Source organism: Sceloporus occidentalis, unplaced genomic scaffold, assembly GCF_023333645.1.
Source record: "Sceloporus occidentalis isolate IW3139 unplaced genomic scaffold, rSceOcc1.0.p SCAF_76, whole genome shotgun sequence".
Lineage (NCBI taxonomy): Eukaryota > Metazoa > Chordata > Lepidosauria > Squamata > Phrynosomatidae > Sceloporus > Sceloporus occidentalis.
Window position 1 is genome coordinate 2,690,741 of NW_028317056.1, and position 20,363 is coordinate 2,711,103.

At 41.7% G+C, this 20,363-nt stretch overlaps 1 protein-coding gene across 1 annotated transcript in view; it reads right to left on the minus strand.

Moving 5' to 3' along the window:
• The window catches only part of LOC149285776 (voltage-dependent T-type calcium channel subunit alpha-1H-like), a 180,470-nt gene that overhangs the window by 33,781 nt on the left and 126,326 nt on the right, over positions 1 to 20,363 (minus strand). Inside the window, exons 9-13 of the mRNA XM_089494843.1 lie at positions 16,873 to 17,270; positions 6,428 to 6,579; positions 3,644 to 3,829; positions 3,363 to 3,480; positions 540 to 695 (exon numbers count right to left, since the gene is read on the minus strand). Coding sequence (XP_089350969.1) covers positions 540 to 695; positions 3,363 to 3,480; positions 3,644 to 3,829; positions 6,428 to 6,579; positions 16,873 to 17,270 — 1,010 coding nt within the window. The remainder of the gene's footprint in view (positions 1 to 539; positions 696 to 3,362; positions 3,481 to 3,643; positions 3,830 to 6,427; positions 6,580 to 16,872; positions 17,271 to 20,363) is intronic.

Genomic DNA, 20,363 nt, shown 5'->3' on the forward strand with positions numbered 1-20,363 from the left:
GTCTGCTGATTCCATGTAATGTTAATCTGGATTGCTGCATTTAAGGAACATGGATATCGAGACCTCATTTTATAATAACTCATCCCGTCGTGGCTGCTCTGAGAGATCCTTCTTCAGCCTCCGTAACTTATAACTGTCCTCTAAATGTGATGACAGTAAGATGGCCGCAGATTTCATTATAGAAACTTGTAGAAGGGTGCGCCAAACACCATTCAACCAATTAAGCATATTTTCCGCTGTCATTTCGTTATAGCTAACAGACTTGTGCAAATGGTCCCAAAACGATTCCGATAGCTTTTTTGTTTCATTAGTGGCCCATTTGTTTTTCGGCCAACAAATTTAATTTCCTGGCCTTTCGGTTCGGAATTAATTCAGAGGACTTTTTCCATTTGGAGATTTAATTCATTGTCATTCGCCCTCATTCATTCACTCTCTCAATATCTCCCTGCCTTCTGTGCCGACCGCTATTGGGTATTTTGTACCGTATATTCTGTATCTTGCTGCCCCTAGGAAGGAAAATGGTGGCCTGGTTGTCGTACCTCTGCTTGAAACCCTTCCACCAGAATAGCCACCAGGAGATTAAACAGAACGTAGTTTCCGAACGTCATCAGCGCCACGAAATAAAGGGCGGCGCAAGAGGAGGTTGACGCCATTCCGTTATAGAGCACCACGTTCCAATCTTCCTGGGTGAGAATCTGTCGAAAAACAAACCCAAAAGGTAGTAATTGAAGGATTAAATATTAATCACTTTAGTGACTATAACCTATTTTAGCGATTATTTTCCCACTGAAACTGCCCAAACTCTTGTGGAAAGCCTTCCCAGAAGAGCGGAAGCCGTTATAGCTGCAAAGGGGGGACCGACTTCATATGAATGTCTATGTATTTAGAATGTGATGTCATCAAAGTCCCTGTTGATGTAATGGTCAGGTGTCCATATAGTATATCAATGTGAGGAACATGCTTGTCCTTTATTAGCACAATCCTATTCTATATACATCTAGAACTTTGGAATATTGATTACAAATCAAGTGTTCCAAATTTTAAAATTCTAAATCTGGCCTTTTTTCCCCCAAACAGAATTAGAAATTTTATCCCATGAAACGTCTCCAGGGTTTAGGAAGAGGAATATTATGAAATGACAAGAAATCCCATTAGTTTATTCCTCTGTAGAAGGCGATCGATGAATTCTCATGGGGTGGTTCATGTCCGGACGCTGAACTCACAGCTATATTCAGAAAAAGGTAGGAAGTTAATGATTAATGAGTTTTCACAAAATCCCGTTTCTTCTGGTCACTTCAGCAATAATTTGTCCCACAGAACCAATTTGGGTTCCATTTACCTTCGCAACCCCTTTCTTTAACACGTCTTACTAAACATGTCACCCGTTCCTCTCACATCAATGTCATGGAGGTCTTCAGAAAGTCAGAAAGTCTAAGCCAGTTACTTTTCTGGGAAGATGGAGGATGAGTGGAACAGCCTCCCAGCGGAAGTGGTAGAGGCTAATCCAGCGAGGGAATTTAAACATGCATGGGATCGGCATACGGCTCCTGAATATTACTAAGCATATAAAGTGTGATACATCCTTCAAACGGAATCTTCTGAATCCTTAACGAGACACATCATTAAATAGCCTGAACTTGCTGGAAGTAGTTCTAAATGATAGGAAATCTGAATTTCATATATTTCGGGGATCTGATTAATTGAAGGCTGTTGCCATGTAACACAATGAGGACAGTGTAAAAAAAAAAAGGAACCCGAAGCATGATAGACACCACGCAGACTATCGCGCTTGCGGAATAATAATAATGTCTATAAATGGATCGCAACCTTTACGGTTATTTCTGTTGTTGATGCAGCTTCGCCTTTTCATTATGTGGTTAATTTTGCTGGTTTTTTTTCTCCTGTAAAACCCAATATTAATATTTCACGTGCCAATTTATGGCTTGTCTGTGCTGCTTAATTTACTTATCAGAGAGACAGTCGCGTCCTGAATAATGAGACGCAAAATCATTTACTAGACTTGTGAACCAAAAATTTTTTTTAATAGTTTTTTGTCCATTCTCAGACAATGAATTTTGTTACCTTCTCCGTCACCCGCTTCCCTGTCTCCACTTCCCTGCTTCTCCTTCTCCGCTGCTCTATCTCTGATTCTGCGTCTCTGCTGCTCCGTCTTTCGCGTCTCCATCTGCATTCTTCTCCTTTCTTCAGAGGACTTCCGCGATGCGGTGGAGCCCCCGCGCGCAACATGGGAACAACCTCTTCCCTGATTGGAGGACTGGGGGAAAGAGGTTGTCCCCGTGTCGTGCGCGGAGGAAACGGAGCAGCGAAGACGGAGCAGCAAGGGAGAAACGGAGAAGCAGAGACGCGGAAGTAGTTGTCGGGGAGGGAGTGAGAGAGAGTGAGTTTTCTCCTTTGTTTTTCTTTGTTTCGTTGAGGTTCCCTCCTCATTTTCAGATTAATTAATCGTCCAGATTAATTAATTTATCAAAATTCCTTAAAATGTAAATTTGGACGAATCTGAATCCACTAACCCAGGGGTGTCCAACCTGCGGCCCTCCAGCTGCTGCAGGACTACATCTCCCATAATGCTCTTTCAACTAAGGGGATGGCTGAGAAGGATGGGAGATGTAGTTCTGCAGCAGCTGAAGGGCCGCAGGTTGGATGCCCCTGCACTAACTTATTATTTATACTTTGCCCCAATTGAATTTTTGGGGTCCTTCCATCCTTTGCGTAATCCCCCCCAATGAAATCTCGCTGATAAGATGAAGACTTTGTTAACAAAGTAGTAGAATTTTTTTTTTATATGTTAAAATCTTTTAAAGAAAGACCCGTTTAAATTGATTTGATATGCGAGAGCGGCGTGCTAATGCTTTTATCGGTATGCATGAAAATTCACTTTGCCAACTTCCCTCTAGACTGTAAATTTTAACGACCAGAACCACAATACTGTCTGCCTCGGCTTAAATTTCCCCGGTCAACTTTAAATTAATTATTATAAATAATAATAATAAACATATTAATAAGTTATAATAATAAGGAAGAAGAAAATAGAAGAAAAGAAGAAGAAAGAAGAAGAAATGATTTCCATAACTGGCTCAAGCCCTTCCTCTAGCTTGTTAGGGGAGGGGCTTATCTCGTATGTGGGTGGGCCTACCCATGGGGGGGAAAGCTAGCTTCATACACCTTAGATCTGTATAGGGGTGGGAGGAGAATAGGGCGGGGAGTGGCCAATGCCTAAACTCGGCCAAAAAATGGACCACAGTGACCTGGAGAAGCGTCGTGGGGTAAAACCTGAAGAGTTCTCAGGATATGATAATTTCATAAATAAAAATAATGTTAATGATGTCGATTTGTCGTCTTACCTGGAACACAGTAACGATGGCCCAGAGCAGAGAATCGAAGTTCTTCCTGTCTGTGATGGTGTCCCCGTTGTCGGTTCGCAAAGTAAACTTACAACCAAAAAGATGCATGCCGAGGATACTGAAAAAGGGGCAAAGATAAAAAGTGGGGGGTTAATGATAAATCAGGGGGAATTTCACAATTTAAAAAAAAAGTAAACTTATTTATTTTTTTTACTTAAAAATGAAATAAAGAATTACTGAATATGCCATTTATTGCTGATGTTGGGGAGCGTCGCCTGTACCTGAAAATAAAGATGAAGAGCATGAGAAGCATGCAGAACGTGGCAACGTTGTCCATTGTCTTCATCAAGACCACCAGCTGCCGGCGGAGAGCTGGCATGAAGCGGACGAGCTTCAGGACGCGAAGCAGGCGAAACGTTCTGAGCACAGAGAGACCTCCGTCTGATTGTCCGATGATCTCCCATACGCTGAACGAGACAAAAACACGGGACAGAGGACGCTCTTTTAATGAAACGAACTCTCCACCTTTGTATAATTTGTCCCTTAGCTCATGAACCACTACTTTTCTCACGCTTACAAAGGTTCCCTGACCAATCAGCAGCAATCAGCAACTTAGTAATAAGGGAGAGATGTCTATTTATCTCAAAATACACAGAAGAAGTGAAAAGCTGCAAACTAACAGGTTCTAGGGATGAAACATCATACTAAGGGTCTAGCAGGTTTACTTCACTGAGATTGGGGTAGATAAGTGGAACAGCTTCCCAGCAGAAGTGGTAGAGGGTAATACAGTGAGGGGATTAAACATGCATGGGATAGACATACGGCTCCTGAATCTAAGACGAGACCAACGACTGATTAAGATTTGAGTCTTTACAGCAGGAGAAACTGGGGCCGAATGGGTTCTATGTTTGCGAATCTGGATTGAGAAACAGCCGACAGATTGCACGGCGTGAAGAAGCGCGCGGGTCCCCCTCGGCTGGGTCGCGCATGAGTAAACCCACGACAGATCGCCTAATAAAGACACATTGATTACATAGCGAGCCAACAGACAATTTCTACTCGACAGAACTCGCCGGGTGACTTTAACCTACGACAAGCAGATCAATTTTAAAAGCCAATTTCTTTCAAAGTTCTACTTAATTAAATAATCTTTGAATGGCCATCCGGTTGAGCCGCAGAAATTGAGTATCGACTTTCCTCTCCGGTTCCTCGCTACTCAATCTCGTTAGGAGTCGGAGGGGAAACGCGGCGGAATCGAGGGACACGGAAAGGTTAACAAAACATCGGCCGTCGGTAACGAGCCTTATTTTTCCTGTCATTTCCCCGGATCGGATGTAATGATGCTAAATTATTTCATTTACATCTCATTCCTCTCTGCAAATCACAGACAGTGAAAAGGTCCCCGGCCTCACTAGAACACAGAACCCGCCGGCAGATCGGCCCCCATTCGGCCCCCGTCTAGTCTGCCCGTTTCTCCTGCTGTAACGACTCAAACCTTAATCAGTCGTTGGTCTCGTCTCAGATTCAGGAGCCGTATGCCTATCCGCTCACTGTATTACTCTCTACCACTTCTGCTGGTAGGCTGTTCCACTTATGCACCACTTCTGCAGGGAGGCTGTTCCACTTATCAACTGCATTCACGTTTACAGTCTAAATGTTTATGGGACACTCAAATCTAGTTTTTTAAGGAAAGCGATCATTTTCAGATATTTTTTTTATGATATTTCATATGATTTTAACACTTTACTAAAACTCGTATATTTCAAACATTTCAAACACAGTTTGTATTGATTGCTTTCATTTTGTTTTCTTTTTGGCTGTTTAGTTGCCAAAAAACCTAATAACGGCCTTTATAATGTAAGCTTTAATAACGCATTGCCCAATATATCAGTTTGTCTCAGTCTGTCAGCGTATTATTATTATATAAAAGAATAAAAATAATAGTAATAGTAATATTAATAAATATTATTATTATTATTTTCTCTTTTGTCCACTTTTCTTTAAGTTTTCTTTTTTTTTTGCTTTAGGTTAGTATTTAAAACCCCTTCGGTGTTTTAACTCCTAACATCCCTGGTACCTGGTATCCCTGGTAAATTTTGCTTCCTAATTTAAAACACCCTAAAAAACCATAGAGATGCTCTGGAAGCTGACCCTCTCTATGGTGCTGTCAGTCAGGGACTTGCCCCGCCCACTAACTACAGCTACAAGAAGTAGGAGCAAGCGAAAAAGAGCAAGTGTACATATAATAAACATATATAATAAATAATAATAATAATAATGAACATATATATTAAATACTAATAATAAGTATATTCTGGAGGAAGCTGTGGGAAGACAAATTAAAATCAAGTAGGAAAGGAAAAAACACTTTTTCTTCCCGAATTCCTTTATTACGCAGTCCAACGCAATGTATATATCATCACAGCTTGTGGCGCCAAAGTTTTACCGTGGAATACCGCTTGTAGATTATTAATAACACTAAGGAACCAGAAAATGCAATAATAATAAAAAAAAGAAAACTACAAAAATATATTACATTATGTTATATTAAGGTTTTATCACCAGAGAACAAATTAAAAAAGCATGAATTTTAATATTAAAATAAACATTTTAGTGACAAATTGTGTTGGTGATTTAAAATAATCAGCCAAGTAAGCAAAAAAAAATAAATAGCTAAATAAATAAATGAAAAATAAAACTATAAAAAAAAATCTTAACATAGTATTATTTTAACACTTAATTTTCTTGCTGAACAGCTGAATTTTAAATTTGGATTATTATCCAAACAAAGAAGAATTAGTCTTGCTTTTCTTGGTTTATATAGCGCCATCATATTCCAAAGCGCAGTACTTACTCAAGGGACTGGATTAGCTTTCAGACTGGCTGATACCCCCCAACTTCTACCCCCGGGGAATCGGGATGCTGGGGGGGGGACAAGCCTGGGAGGTAGAGGGCATAGCAGCCAGGGCCGGACTGTGGGTGACTAGACGGCTCTGGCCCTTTAAGGCCAGCGGACGACACATGGTGTTAGTGTAGCCAACGTCATCCATGCGCGACAACCCTACCTTATGACGACTATGATTCCGTCGAAGATGTTATACGGATTCTTGATGTATCCAAAAATTCCAAAGGCCAAGAGCTTGAGAAACATCTCCAAAGCAAACATGCTGGTAAAGACGATGTTACTGATCTCCAGCGCGTTGGTCAACTCTTCAGGCTGCAGGAGACAAGAGGCTGGAGTCACAACCAAAATAACTCAAAATACATTAAAACCAATAAAACGTATATCCGCCAAAGCTGGCGTATCTACCATTTATCAGCGGAGTTGCTGATGAACGTACCCGGGAACTCTCAGGGTATGACCCGGAGTCTCAGAGGTTTCTGCCCCAATCTCAGGGTCTCAGGGGCAGATTCTCCAGGTCTGGGGCCAACTCCTTCCTATTCTCCCCTCTCTGTGATCATATATAAGACTCCCAGTTGGTGCTTTTGCTCCCAGTATGTTATGGTTGACATTTGGCTAGTCTCTATGGAGAACTCTTACGATGGGCTATTAAAGGGTTAATATTGGTCGGCTCATTTAGGAAGTTTGCAGGGATGGTGAGGAAGCGTCTGCTTTCCAAAACTTGGTATTTTTTTTTACAATCTGATTATTCAGTTCTTTTTCGGCATGAAACGTCCTCCGTGGAGGAGCCGGGGGCCGCTGATGTGTGATGAAGCTAATTAGAGGCCCGGTGATTTGGCTGAGAATCAGGGAGTCACTCCTGTGATATACACGGCGTGGCGTCCCAGGCGGGGGGGGGGGGGGGGGGCGTCTTGGCGGGCCGCTGCGGGACACCATATGCCTCAGAGAATTCACTCCTGATATTTCACCCAGTCTTAAAGAGACACTCCAGCCATCATTTCCACTTTAATGCATAGGATAGCTGAGAGGTCCCTTTAAACTTCCCCTTTGCTAATGAATGGGGGGATTCTACAGGTCGGGACTGTCCCGTGCAAAGCAGGGCAGTTGGGAGGCATGCATCACATCTACTATTTCTGATGTGCAGGAATACAACGTCCAACATCACCCAGGCTTTGCCAAAACTACCCGACGGTGATCCAAGATGTATTTCACGGCAGGGATGCACAAGATCGGCCCTCGAGGGCCACAAACAGGCCAGGAACTGTGTCTTTCCGCCCCGAAAACCATGTAGATGAATGAATTTTTAATTAAGATGCCGGCACGCAGGCTTCTGGAGCTGGGAGAAGTGGGGGGGGGCAGTATTTGCCTATCCCCGCAATCCTGACGGCAAAGAACTTTTATGGAATGTTCCTCGTGTGTTTCTTCTGTAAACGATCAAAGAGCTTCTTTGCAACTCTGCCTATAAAACACCATATCTGGGGAAGACTAAATCCCTAATTTATTCTGCGGTATCAGCTCCCCAGCTCGCGCACACATGGATCTTATTTACTTCATTTACTTTGGATTCTGAAAGAAATACTTAAGGAAGTTGCTTTTCTCCACTTTATTGTAAAATGAGTTTCGAAATCAGTAGTAAAGTAATCCCCTCCCCCCATTTTTTTTTTTACCTATTTTTGTAAACATATTTCTGCAATCTCAATTTTTTCCCATTAATTTCTTATTATAATATATAAATATATATAATTTATTTTATATTTCAGTAATTCTAAAAAAATAAAATGACAGCCAATCAGAACCTGCTGTTTTGTCACATGACAATTAAGTGTTCCCGTCAAAAATGATGAACGAGGGAATTTTTTTTTTTTTTTTAATAATTAGCTCTGGATAAAATAAATAAAATAAGCAGTGTTTCCATTCAGTAGGTCTAAAAGTTTTTAAGGATTCTTTTATAATTAAACAATTTATTTTTATCAGAAATTTCATTATTTAGTAGAGAAAATGCAAAAAAAATAATAATAAAAAACCCCTAGAATAAATTTAACAGCATTTTTAAAAATGAATGAATGGTCCTTTCAGTTACAGGCCAAAAAAACTATTTCTAACACAGGTTTTGGGCTGATATACTGGTTTTAATGAGTCTTATCCATGTGACTATTAGCCTATTAAAGGAATGTGGAAATGACTTTATTTCCAATAAATGATTTAAATACATTTACAATTTTATTCAAATTGCATTTATTTATTAAACCTACCCAAACCTTGTCATGCTTTTGAAAAAGTAAATTTTTGGGGGTTAAATATAACAACAAAAATGGGGAGGAGTCATTTAATGGGGAGGAATAACCATGCTAAGCCAGAAAGAAGAAGTTATAATGGCTGCTCATATAAAAGGGTTTTCTAATAAATATAAATGGATTATTTTAACCTGTAATTTATTTTGTGTACCGGGATCTTTGATGTAGGATTTGGGAAAAGGGGCAGATCTGAAGAAGAAGTCATTAACCCCACGACCACCGCTTCCAATCCAGAGCCCCGAATCCAGAGCTCCATCATTAATAAATATCACGGATTTCTCGCTTCCGAGGAACGCGAGGAAAGAGGGAGATATTTATGTTGTTGCCAGAGAAGCAGATAACGCTATAAATCAGTGGCTCGTTTAATAACCCCTAAGCTACTGAACATACGGTAGACCGCCGACAATCTGTTACGTAAGGAAAGAGCGCGGAGACACCTTGCAGCAAAATTCCGACGGTCAGAACTTGCGCGGCTGGGCAGATGTGAGCGATCCGTCTCACTCGCTCCTGATTTCCCGACACATTTCAGTTTATAATCCCTGACGCTGCCTATAGATTTAGGACACGAGGCCCACTGCTGTAAAGACTCAAACCTTAATCAGTCATTGGTCTCGTCTTCGATTCAGGAGCCGTATGTCTATCCCATGCATGTTTAATACCCCCTCACTGTATTACCCTCTACCACTTCTGCTGGGAGGCTGTTCCACTTATCTACCAGTGTATCTATTAAGCAACACATTAGAATAATCTGTGAATCGAGTTCCTGTAGTAAGGTTCCTGCGTCGTGCCACCTTCTCCTCCACATATCTCATTTTTCTTTGAACCGGCTCAATAAACTCCTCTATTAGAACTCGGCAGGAGATCAATCATGAAATGCGTTAGTCGTGGGGATGAGGGGCAACATGCTTTGCTCAAAATGTAAGATGGTAAGAATGCCGGGCCTTGTGGGAGTATTGCAAATATTTATATTTATAGCTGATCTCTCACCAATTGTTTCAGACTAAAATTACATTTCCAAAAATATTCTGCTGTTTTCTTTTTTTTTACCCCATTTGTAGTTTTTTGCCCCCATTATATAATGTTTTCAGACAGCTGCATATCAGCCATTTGTATGAATTCTATTATCTGATCCCTAATCTACTATACACCCCCCAACTCCTTATCATACTGCCTGTGGGGAACAATAGAATGGCTCAGTCTAAGTCACCCAGCTGGACTCTCTCTGACTAATGAAAGTCTATGGAGGAATAGACTTCATTAGCATTGCCATAAAGCATCAGTTCAGTGAGGTGTTTGAGCTGGGAAAGTCACCCAAAACATCACATGACTGAGAACAATGGTGGCCACCAGTGCTGCATACAGCGCTGGGCATTATATTACTATATACAGCGCTGGGCGTTATATTACTGTATACAGCGCTGGGAGGGTTATATTACTGTATACAGCGCTGGGGGGTTATATTACTGTATACAGCGCTGGGGGTTATATTACTGTATACAGCGCTGGGGGTTATATTACTGTATACAGTGCTGGGGGGTTATATTACTGTATACAGCGCTAGGGTTATATTACTATATACAGCGCTGGGCGTTATATTACTGTATACAGCGCTGGGAGGGTTATATTACTGTATACAGCGCTGGGGGGTTATATTACTGTATACAGCGCTGGGGGTTATATTACTGTATACAGCGCTGGGGGGTATATTACTGTATACAGCGCTGGGGGGTTATATTACTGTATGCAGCGCTGGGGGGTTATATTACTGTATACAGCGCTGGGGGGTTATATTACTGTATACAGCGCTGGGGGGTTATATTACTGTATACAGCGCTGGGGGGTATATTACTGTATACAGCGCTGGGGGGTTATATTACTGTATGCAGCGCTGGGGGGTTATATTACTATATACAGCGCTGGGGGTTATTCTCATTCACCCCATAAGATATTTCTCATGTAACGCGCCTCTTAACCCTCCTGCCATAATTTCTCTCGCACTTTTTCCCAGACAAACTGTGTTATCGGCGTAGGGGATTGTTGCCCGAAACAATCTTATTAGATTTAGTAGTTTATGGCCGCCCTGGATGTACTTTCTGCTCTTTCTGTACACAAACTCCGACATCACTTAGAGAAGACAAATTAGACAATAAAATCCAAATGTATACAAAAACGCTTTTACGCTCCAGCAATTAAATCTCCAGAAATCAGCCGCTCTACTTAGCCTCCTTGTTTAATTAAAGGCAATTTTTATTTTCTTGCTCTGAGATAACATTTTAATTTCAAAGTCAAAGATAACTTTCCCCTCTCCTCCTCCTCCTCCTCCACCTCCTTTCTTTCGATTCAAGAATTTAATGCTCGGTCTTCTGCAAAGAGACTTTCTACCTGTCTTCAATGTGACAAGAAAGTCATTTGGAAAAAGAATGGCTCGAGATATAAATTGAAATGTGCCTGGAGATTTAAGACGAAAAAATAAGAAAACCGGCAAATCCTGAGTAATTCTGTGTTTTCAAGGATTGTAACCGCTGTTGGTTTTTGCCAAATGGCTTTTATTGCTAATTCAATACAACCGGGTACATGCGCCATAAATATCAAAAATATATGTGAGGGATCCGTCCCGTATAATCCACTGAAAATACGCAGCTTCGCTCCCTGCTGATTTCTTAAGGGTGTTCGGCACACCCGAGCGGGTATTCAGAGATTTTAAAATATTTTTCAAACTATAATGAATGCTTTGTCTAGAAAGGACGTGGTTTTGATGGTAAAGAATAATATTATTTGTAAAAACACCTACAGTATGTGAATAAAACAGTTCCTCTCAAGTGTCCTTGTTTAGTTTAGCCAGTGCCTCTTTGAGTGCAAAAATCCCTGTGTCCCTCTTTCCTCCCAATGCCCTCTTTCCTCCTCTAATGTCCATCTTTCCTCACCTGATACCCTCTTCCCTCCTCTGTGTCCTGTGTCCCTCTTTCATCCCCTGATGCCCCCCCTTTCCTCCTATAATGTCCATCTTTCCTCCCCTGGTGCCCTCTTTTCTGCCGTGTCTCTCTTTCCTCCCCTGATGCCCTCTTTTCTCCCCTGATGCCCTCTTTCCTCCCCGTGTCCCACTTTCCTCCCCTAATGCCCTCTTTCCTCCCCGTGTCCCTCTTTCCTTCCCTGATGCCCTCTTTCCTCCCGTGTCTCTCTTTCCTCCCCTGATGTCCTCTTTCCTCCCCTGATGCCCTCTTTCCTCCCCGTGTCCCTCTTTCCTTCCCTGATGCCCCCTTTCCTCCCCAATGCTCCCCCAATTACCCTCTTTTCTAGGAGGTCAGAATGTTTGCTGGGTATGAGGGTATCGCAGGGTTCTCCAGCCCTAAAAGCCCCGATAATGTGCATAGAAACAGCAGGGAACAGCTTTATAAATTAAACGGGGTAAATAAACCCATTCTTCATCTAAATGCCCCGCTCAGTTATACAAATAGCCAGAAGTAGGGCACAAAGTCACATAAAATATCTGGGTAAAGCTCCCACATACCCCCTGAAACAAAAGTGCCCCTCTCTGGCTATCGATAGAGTACCGGGGTTACCCTGCACACACATAATTAGCCTCCCCCTCTCAGTTAGCCTCCCCAGTGTCTCTGGCTGCTGGGAACTACAAGGTCCACGAGGTCCATCCAAGAAGCCAGTCCCACCCGGTCGTATTGTATCTGCCTTTCTTAAAATGTAGCTATAAGATCTCAATTGACCAAAAAAGGAAACTTGTTGTTATTTGTTCCAAACAATATGTTTGTCTATTTCGGTGCCGTTCCTCAGCTATACGGAGAATTCGCACATCATTATAAAAAAACTTCTGGACGGGTTTCTTTGTAAACCATAATCTCATCCCCAAAAAAGATCCTCGTTTCAGAGACAATGAGAATTCTGAAAAACTATTGTTTGATATTTTTGAAATAAATTTGGACAAAGCTGAAAATTCTAAAGTTATGGAGAATGGCTGCTTCTCCAGCTGCTGAGAGACTACAAGCCTCATCAGCCACGGAAGGGACCTGAGGATAATGGGAGTGTCTTTACGGCCAGAGTGAGACCTTACGGCCAGGTAAAACCATTGTGAACCATGACCATTTAAAGCTGCCCGTTCTATTCTCCTGGAGAGAAAGCACGTTTGTTATCTAATCGGATTATCATTTCCTGGTGTTTTGTGGCCGCGCCGCGCCGTATAACCGCCGGTTTTCTCTACACGCCGAGCTCTCTGTTATTAATGAAGAAGATGAGACGTGAAAGTCAATCCGCAGAGGAGACCGACGATCGTAGGAGTCCTGATTGACTTGTAATGACATGTTTAGACTGTGGTCTCCTGTTCATTATATCTGAGTAGATGCGGCTCAGCTGCTGTGTTTACTATAACCTTAACCCTTTGAGTATGACCAGGCCAAAACAAATCAGCAGATGTAGGTTTGCCCTTAAATCTTTGGGTTTTACCCCAATCCTGGGGGCGAATGGGCAGACTCTAAGTGTCATATACTCCATATTCCAAATTTTACTCTAATTTAATGATATCTGAGCATCCCAGTTGGTGCTTTTATCACAGCTGCTTGAATACAGGTGACTTCATTCAGATTATTTTTTGGTTTCCATGTGTGAACATTTTAGTTCCATTGCTAATCACTATATTGCAATGTGATGGGCTATTAAAGGGTTAATGTTCATAGAGTCCGCTCATTTAAAAAGTTCTTGGGTATGAAAATCAGTAGCTGACCCATCCTCCTGCCCTTGGGATTGTCCATCAGAGGAGGCAATTATTTATGGGGGAACCTGAGAAGAACAGGCCCCAAATACCCCCCACCCCAAAAAAATGGAACATTTGAGACTGAGCTATCACAGTCTTATTAAACCTCCAGGATAATCCCATAGAGGTCATCCAACGTGGACCATACCATTAGTCCCTAAAAACCCTAAGGCTCCAATTACTTTCCTTAAGCATGAGTTCTGGACCTAATCAACAGCTGGTTCTCCGACAACAAAACTGGATATGGAAATATATTAAAATTCATACAAAATAAAACCCATCTGGACATAAAAAAAATAAATAAAAATGTTTGTGCGTAGCCCAGCATGGAGTGAACATAGGCATTGAATGTGGGTTTGTATGTAGAAGATACAGGGACGGGGATTTGGGTTTAGCCGAATTTGCAAGAGGAGTTTATAGCGGGCAGGAGAACAAAACTCATTAATTAGGGATGTTTCAGATTTCCCTGAAGCCGGAGAAGTGCTATATTCACAGCTGTTCTCTGTTTGAGCTGATTGCCACCTCAGTCCCGACTCCTTGTACATCGCTACGTGTCAGCCTCTTTATTCTTAATAAAAGAACGGAAAAATATCCAGAATTTATTATTTTTCATTTTTGGTTTTTTTTTTCATCCCAGTTCGCCTTGGTTTTCTCCAAACATCTGTTCCTCTTTCGGGTTTAGGACACAACATAATACTGTTCCACCTCCTCTCGCTCGGCACCGGTGTAGTCTGCTTGTATAACAGTGACTCATGTCTAACAGACAGTTGTAAACAACAGTTATTAATCCATATTTCTGCATGACATCAGGATCATCTGGCATTTTAGTTTTGACCGCGCGCAATCTGTTTCTTCTCGCGTTTTGCCTGTTTGGGGGGATTTTCCATCCAGAAAAACAACAAAAAAATTGTCTAAATATAAAGGTGAACAGTCCAAGTCTTGTTTAAACAACAAACACATCGTTTGGACTGCGTTGAACAATAAGCTTGTTGTAACAATGTAACGATGTCTTCCTGCTCGCATCAGACTCAATGGTGCTTGGAACCATGGATGAAGACATCGGGAGCTGCTTAAATTTAAGACGTTCCTGGGCAAGTTGGCCTGTATCAAAATGTGTAAAAATCTATGATGGTTCCTCCAATTTGACTCTGGAATCACATCCAGAACTTTAGGTTTCATTTCTTTCCTAGAAGAAGGTAAGAACTATCTCTGGTCTATTGGTGGTGGAACGTTTGGAGGGTTCCATATTCCAGTGGTCAACCCAAGAAGACCACTGTAGGTGCTGGCCATTTTTGGCCTACATTTTCTTGGCTTCTGTTGGACATCTTTACTTCTCTTGGAGGTCTTTGTCCCAAGTGCAGTATGAGTAACATGACCACCCAGAAATAAGACTGGGAGAAAAAAAAGGAACTGAAAAATGTTCAGGAGGACTCCATGTTAAAACGGGGGATCCCAAAAAAGGTCACCAAATAAGATTGGAGAATGAGGATATAGAACTTCCTCCAGTTGATTCTTATCACCAAGGTGACATCATTCAGGAAAAGTACAGCTTGTGTTACATCATATCAAAGTCTTTTCCCCAGATCTCTGATCATCAGAGGACCTCTGATGACAGTCCCGTTCTCCAAGGGTATGAAGGGGTTACCTCAGTTTAATGAGTTTTTTTCTGTTTAGTATATGTGTGGATACACACCAGACAGTCCAGCAAAAACTTTGCATATTTAAAAAGCTGCAGGATAAACATTTTTTTTACGTTGGCTTCAAATCCAATGCATAAGCTGTAGAAAGTAGCAAAATTGGAACATACAAAGGAGACGTCCCCATAACATTATTCAACTTTTTGTGCACTATTATTAATTTTATTATTATTATTTTTATTATTATTATCGTTGATTATTTAATATGTTCTCTGTACCCCCTATATAACAGGTTAATAATTCCATAGCATTATAGACATGGCACCCACTTACAGTCTTTCCATCCACAAGGTGCATTTTTGGTAAGCACGGTGCCCCCATTGCTCTGCTGTGACTGTATGACTCCTATAACTCTCAGCCAGCCGAAACTGCTAAGCAAGGTGCCCTTAAGCCTACGAAGGCGGCTTTTACTATTTAAAAATATTCTACTGTTGTAAGTTATTGATCGCTATTTTAGAGGAGGGCTGCCTGAGAGTGACGGGAGTCTCGGCAGAAGTGACAAAACCAAGGGGAGCTTATCCCGCAGTGAACCGAATGGCGAAAATTCCATCAGATCAAAAACTGAGACGCAGAGAAGCAGAAAAGTTGCTCAGAACAAGGCTGCAAGTTTGGAGGAAATTTCCATTGCACTTGAAAGAGCCGGCGAGGTCTTTCTTCAGAGAAAATGATCGGCCACCTCCACAAACAATACCCTCATTTCCACTCCGCGCATGAATGTTTTTATATATTATTTTATTTTTTGGGGAAAAAGAACCCATCAAAAAAGATTTCTGCATCAAAATAGAAATGCATCTGGCCCAGAGAAACATTCTGTTTTTTTTATTTCCACTTAAAAAGCCAAATCTTTCATTAGCATTTAAATAAAAAATCTGTGTGTATTATTTTCCACCAGAAGCCAAGCCATGCGCAGAGAAAAAAATTCTTATGATCAATGATGAGTGTAAGAAAGCCACAAGCCTGTTATTTCCCTTTCCTTTTATATTAGCTTTTTGGACAAAAACCATTGTTTTTTTCTACCCAGACTAAAAACAATGGGGTACCAAAAAAATACGATATATACCATATATATATTTTTTTCTTTGCATCTTGTTAGGGTCTACTGGTAAAGTATGGAACTTCCTATATAACCACATTTTTCGCCCGGTGAGTTGTGCTGAGTGGGTGTGGTTAACTGGTAGCCCCACCCACTGTTGCCCAATATGCAAAGACAGTACGGCATGACTCCTATCATTACATAAACATAGGCATTGATGGTGGTACAGCATAACTCCTATCTCTCATCATCATCATTTCTGTTTGCATTTTGTTGCTTTTTGACTCTCACTTACTCTTACCCACACTCTCTCACACTCCCACTTACTCTTACAAATCCTCACTCTCACTCAGGCTTTATAATATTCACTCACACTCACATTCTCTCACCCTCAATGTCTCTCTACCCTATCCACTAACCGCTCCATATCCTGGTCTCCTTTGCCACAGCTCAGCTTCTTTTCTTGGTTCTTCTTCTTGTGTCTTCTTTCTTTAGGGTTTCTGTCTTCACGCCCAACCATCACAGCTAAAGCCCATAACAACCAGCCATCACACCTCATGCCTCTCTAGTGAACTTACTGCATGCTGTCATATCCCAGTGCTTAGCAGAGATGTCAGCGGCTGAAGAGGTAAGTAGTATAGGGGTGGCTGGTGCACTTGCAGGGTCAGGCCTAGGGCAGCTCCCAGCCAGGATATGTCTCTCTCTGGTGTATGTTAATTGAGAACCACTGATCTACAGGCACTACTGCTAAAGATCTACTATTACACCTGACATTTATTCACCAAAAAGAACTGCTACCATTTTGAAATGTTCCAAAGCACTCACCTGTTCGTGATATTCAATGCCCATGCTCAGCGTATTTATCAAGATGGCGATCATAATCCCGCGATTGAAGTATTTGCTGTCCACAATCCTTTTTAGCCTGTTGCTGAATTCCACCCACAGTTTGTAGACCTTGTTGGTTTCTTTTGGTCTCCTGGACTTCTTCCCTTTCCGCACTTGATCTCGTTGGTCTCCATGCCTCAGGTCCTGGGTGAACTCGTAGACCCCGTTGGTATCAGATTCGCAGCTATCAGAGTCGCTGAAGTCCAGCTCTGGGTTGTCCAAGAGCTTTGCACAGTAGCTGCACTTCTGGAGCTCACACATGATGGGGCTGGGCTGAGAACTTTGAATGGAGCATGGTACACTTAAACTGGACAGTTTGCTGGAGCTTCTACAAAGACCTAGAGATGGAAAATAAACATCAGTGAGACGGAAGAGGAAAGCGGGAAGCACAAAAGATGCCAACTGAGAATGGACAATGGACAGTTTGCCACAAGGACAAGAAGGACTACAGACATCCGGTCCCATCTCGGACATACAACCCGGCCGGAATATGGAGTTTAACTTAGTAGCAAAGTTACAACTTGACTGTCGAGTTGGTGTCTTGACCACCAAACCCTTAAGCCGGTCAGCGAGCAGTGAATCTGCCGGGTCAAGTTGCCGGCAAGAACCCCAGAATCCTATGCCCATACTTTGCTACCGATCAGTATGTGTGAATGTAATTGCTAATAACTTCAAAGGGAATAGACGTAGCGGGAGTGCCAGCGGGGTGAAGTAATGTGATACCCGAGCTGCTAATGTTCAAATAGTTAAAAGGAAGAACAGCCAGGAAAGTAGGGGGGGGGAGGCAGTTAAATATAATTGCCTAGAGAAAAGTGTTACTGGAGAAGTAGAAAAACACATTGCCAGCAAATCCTTAGCTTCCTTTACATTGGCTTTACACATGTAAATTAGCGTGCCAATGCCAGCTATTCTAAACATATCTGCTGTCAATGAGAAATTCGGAAGAAAAGGAAAAATAAAACGAGACAGACGCTTATAGAAGCCGTAGCTCCGAGTGGTTCTTTGTACAACAAAGTAGCTGATATACTCACCACCAGTCAGCTCCAGTACCGGCTCGGCAAAGGGTTTCCGGTGGGGTCTAACAAGACCCCCTGGACACATGCACATAAAGGGCTCCCGCTGATTTAAGTCGGAGCGCTTTCTTGTCACCGATTGGCTACTTCAAGCAGCTAATCAGTGGTGTGAAAACAGGATAATGGAGCTTCAGCTCCTAAAGATAGGTTTATAGAGTCCTATAATACTTTAATATGTATTCTTTGTTGACAAGGCAGCATTAGACGCTGGAATGTAGGCCCTAGACGGACCCCGAAGTCTGTAGGTCTACAAGGATTCTAAATAATGTTACAAAGTGTCAAAAATCAGCATCTGTTCTCCGTCAGCAGCAGATAAGTGAGTGCTGAATTCACACATACGCATGCTGGCAAGTTCCAATAAACAGAAGCGTTTATTCTTTAATCTTCAACAAAGTACAAAAATACTAAAGGCCCGATGGGGGTATGTTTGTGCCTCGCCACTGTATGGTCCAGAAAATGGTGGTCAACTAGGGTTGCTGCGTGTGAGCCGAGGACCAAACGATTGTCAGTGTAATATATCTTGGCATTCTAGAGCTCTCGGGTCCCGTTTCTGCCGTATTTGTCATTTAGGTAATTATGAACGAGAGGGGTAAGAGCTAAATGACGGGGGATTGCTCCTTAGGGGATTCGATTTTTCAGAGTGTAAACAAGTTTCTTAAAATATGTCCGAATAATTAAATACAAATCTCGCTAATTAATTATTGCCTGTTGTTTACATTCCAGAAAAAGAAAATCTGTTTTTGGTAAAAATTCTTGCTGTTACATTGAGACAGACAGCACTTAGTAAAGCCCTCAATGAACGTAGGTTTAGATTGCTAGCTCTTTGGGGGAGATTGGGAAATTAAAAAAACTTCTAGATCTGATTTGATCATCTTTTTTTCGACCTAGGATAGGTCTCTTATGCTGCCCAGTTAAATGAGGCAACCCTATATGACAATATGAGGGTAGATTAGGGCAGAAGAGGGCAGGTTTCCATGGAACCAGGTGGCATTTGGATCATAGAAGAGCTGGGTTGCACATGGGACTTGAATTTAAATGAGAAAACCCTATATGAAAATATAGGGTGGGTTATGGCAGAAAGGGGCAGCTACCAGGCAGTATTTTGATCCCGTAAGAGTTCGGTCGGACACGACAGACTTTAATTTGAGTTACAGAAGATGTAACATGTGGTCGAGAAGGTGTCCTACTTCCGACCAACCTTGATGGAACTCTGGCCGCATTTGGTATTGGTTCTCCATGTCATACATATTATAAAAATGTGTGTTAACTGAAAAAAAAAAAAGAGAGGAAACCCTATGTTTTCTCCCCGAATCTTGTTTCTTGTACTGGGAGCTTTAAACTACAGCAGAACACAAAGTACGTTCAGGCAACCTTGAAGCGGGAGAAACAGCATCCTCTCGCAATCAGACACTGAATATTAGACGTTAGCCTCTCTTTAATGGAGCGGTTTCTCTTTGGATCACCAAAGAGCTATTTATGTAGCGCAAATGTATGCAATTATCTGTAAGTGTTTATGTTCTCATGGTAGGAACCCATTTCTCATAACTTGATTCCTTCATGCCAAGGTGCGGAGTAATGAGTGACTCAGAACGCTGATTATTACTTTAAGCCATCATTATATAAAAGAAATACCCGTCTCAGCCAAGTCAGGAAGCAGAATTCACTGCAATGCCTTGTAATGTGAGCATTAAACCGTTGCATAAAGAGCTTTAGATTAGCTAGTGAAAGCCTAAAGAAAACAGGCGTATGAAAACACGGGAGTAATTTGTATGATCTGGGCTTGAGTTGTTGCGTTTACGTGATGGAGATCATTCATTGTAACACACAGATTTTCAAAGAGAAAACGTGGATACCGAGTTGGTCTCGATACAACTCCCTTTTTTTCGGCAAAGTTTACAGATCTAGAATCGGAACTTTGCCAAACTTACTGTAAACTGTTTAAAAAGTATCAGCCTGGTAACGTTCCAGAACACGACACTTCCAGCCCCATCGGTTGGGATCAGAAGGTACATTTTATTTTTGTGCTAAATAAATAATACTACGGGGCCAGATTTATGATGAAGGTCTTCTTGAATGCTATGGAAAGTTCTTATGGGTTACAAGGTCACATTGGGGAAAAAAGCTGAAGTTCTAACTAAAGAAGGTCTACAGATCATCTTGCTGGATGATCCCTAATGTGATTTAAGAGTTTATAGATCCCCAGTGAAATGAGGCAATCCTATTTGACAATATAGGGTGGATTATGGCAGAAAAGGCCAGGTTTGCATGGAACCAGGTAGTAGAGCTGGGTTGGACACAAGACGTTTTAGGTTAAAATATAGCAGCTAAAACCCAACATGGGGTCGAGAAGGCGTCCTA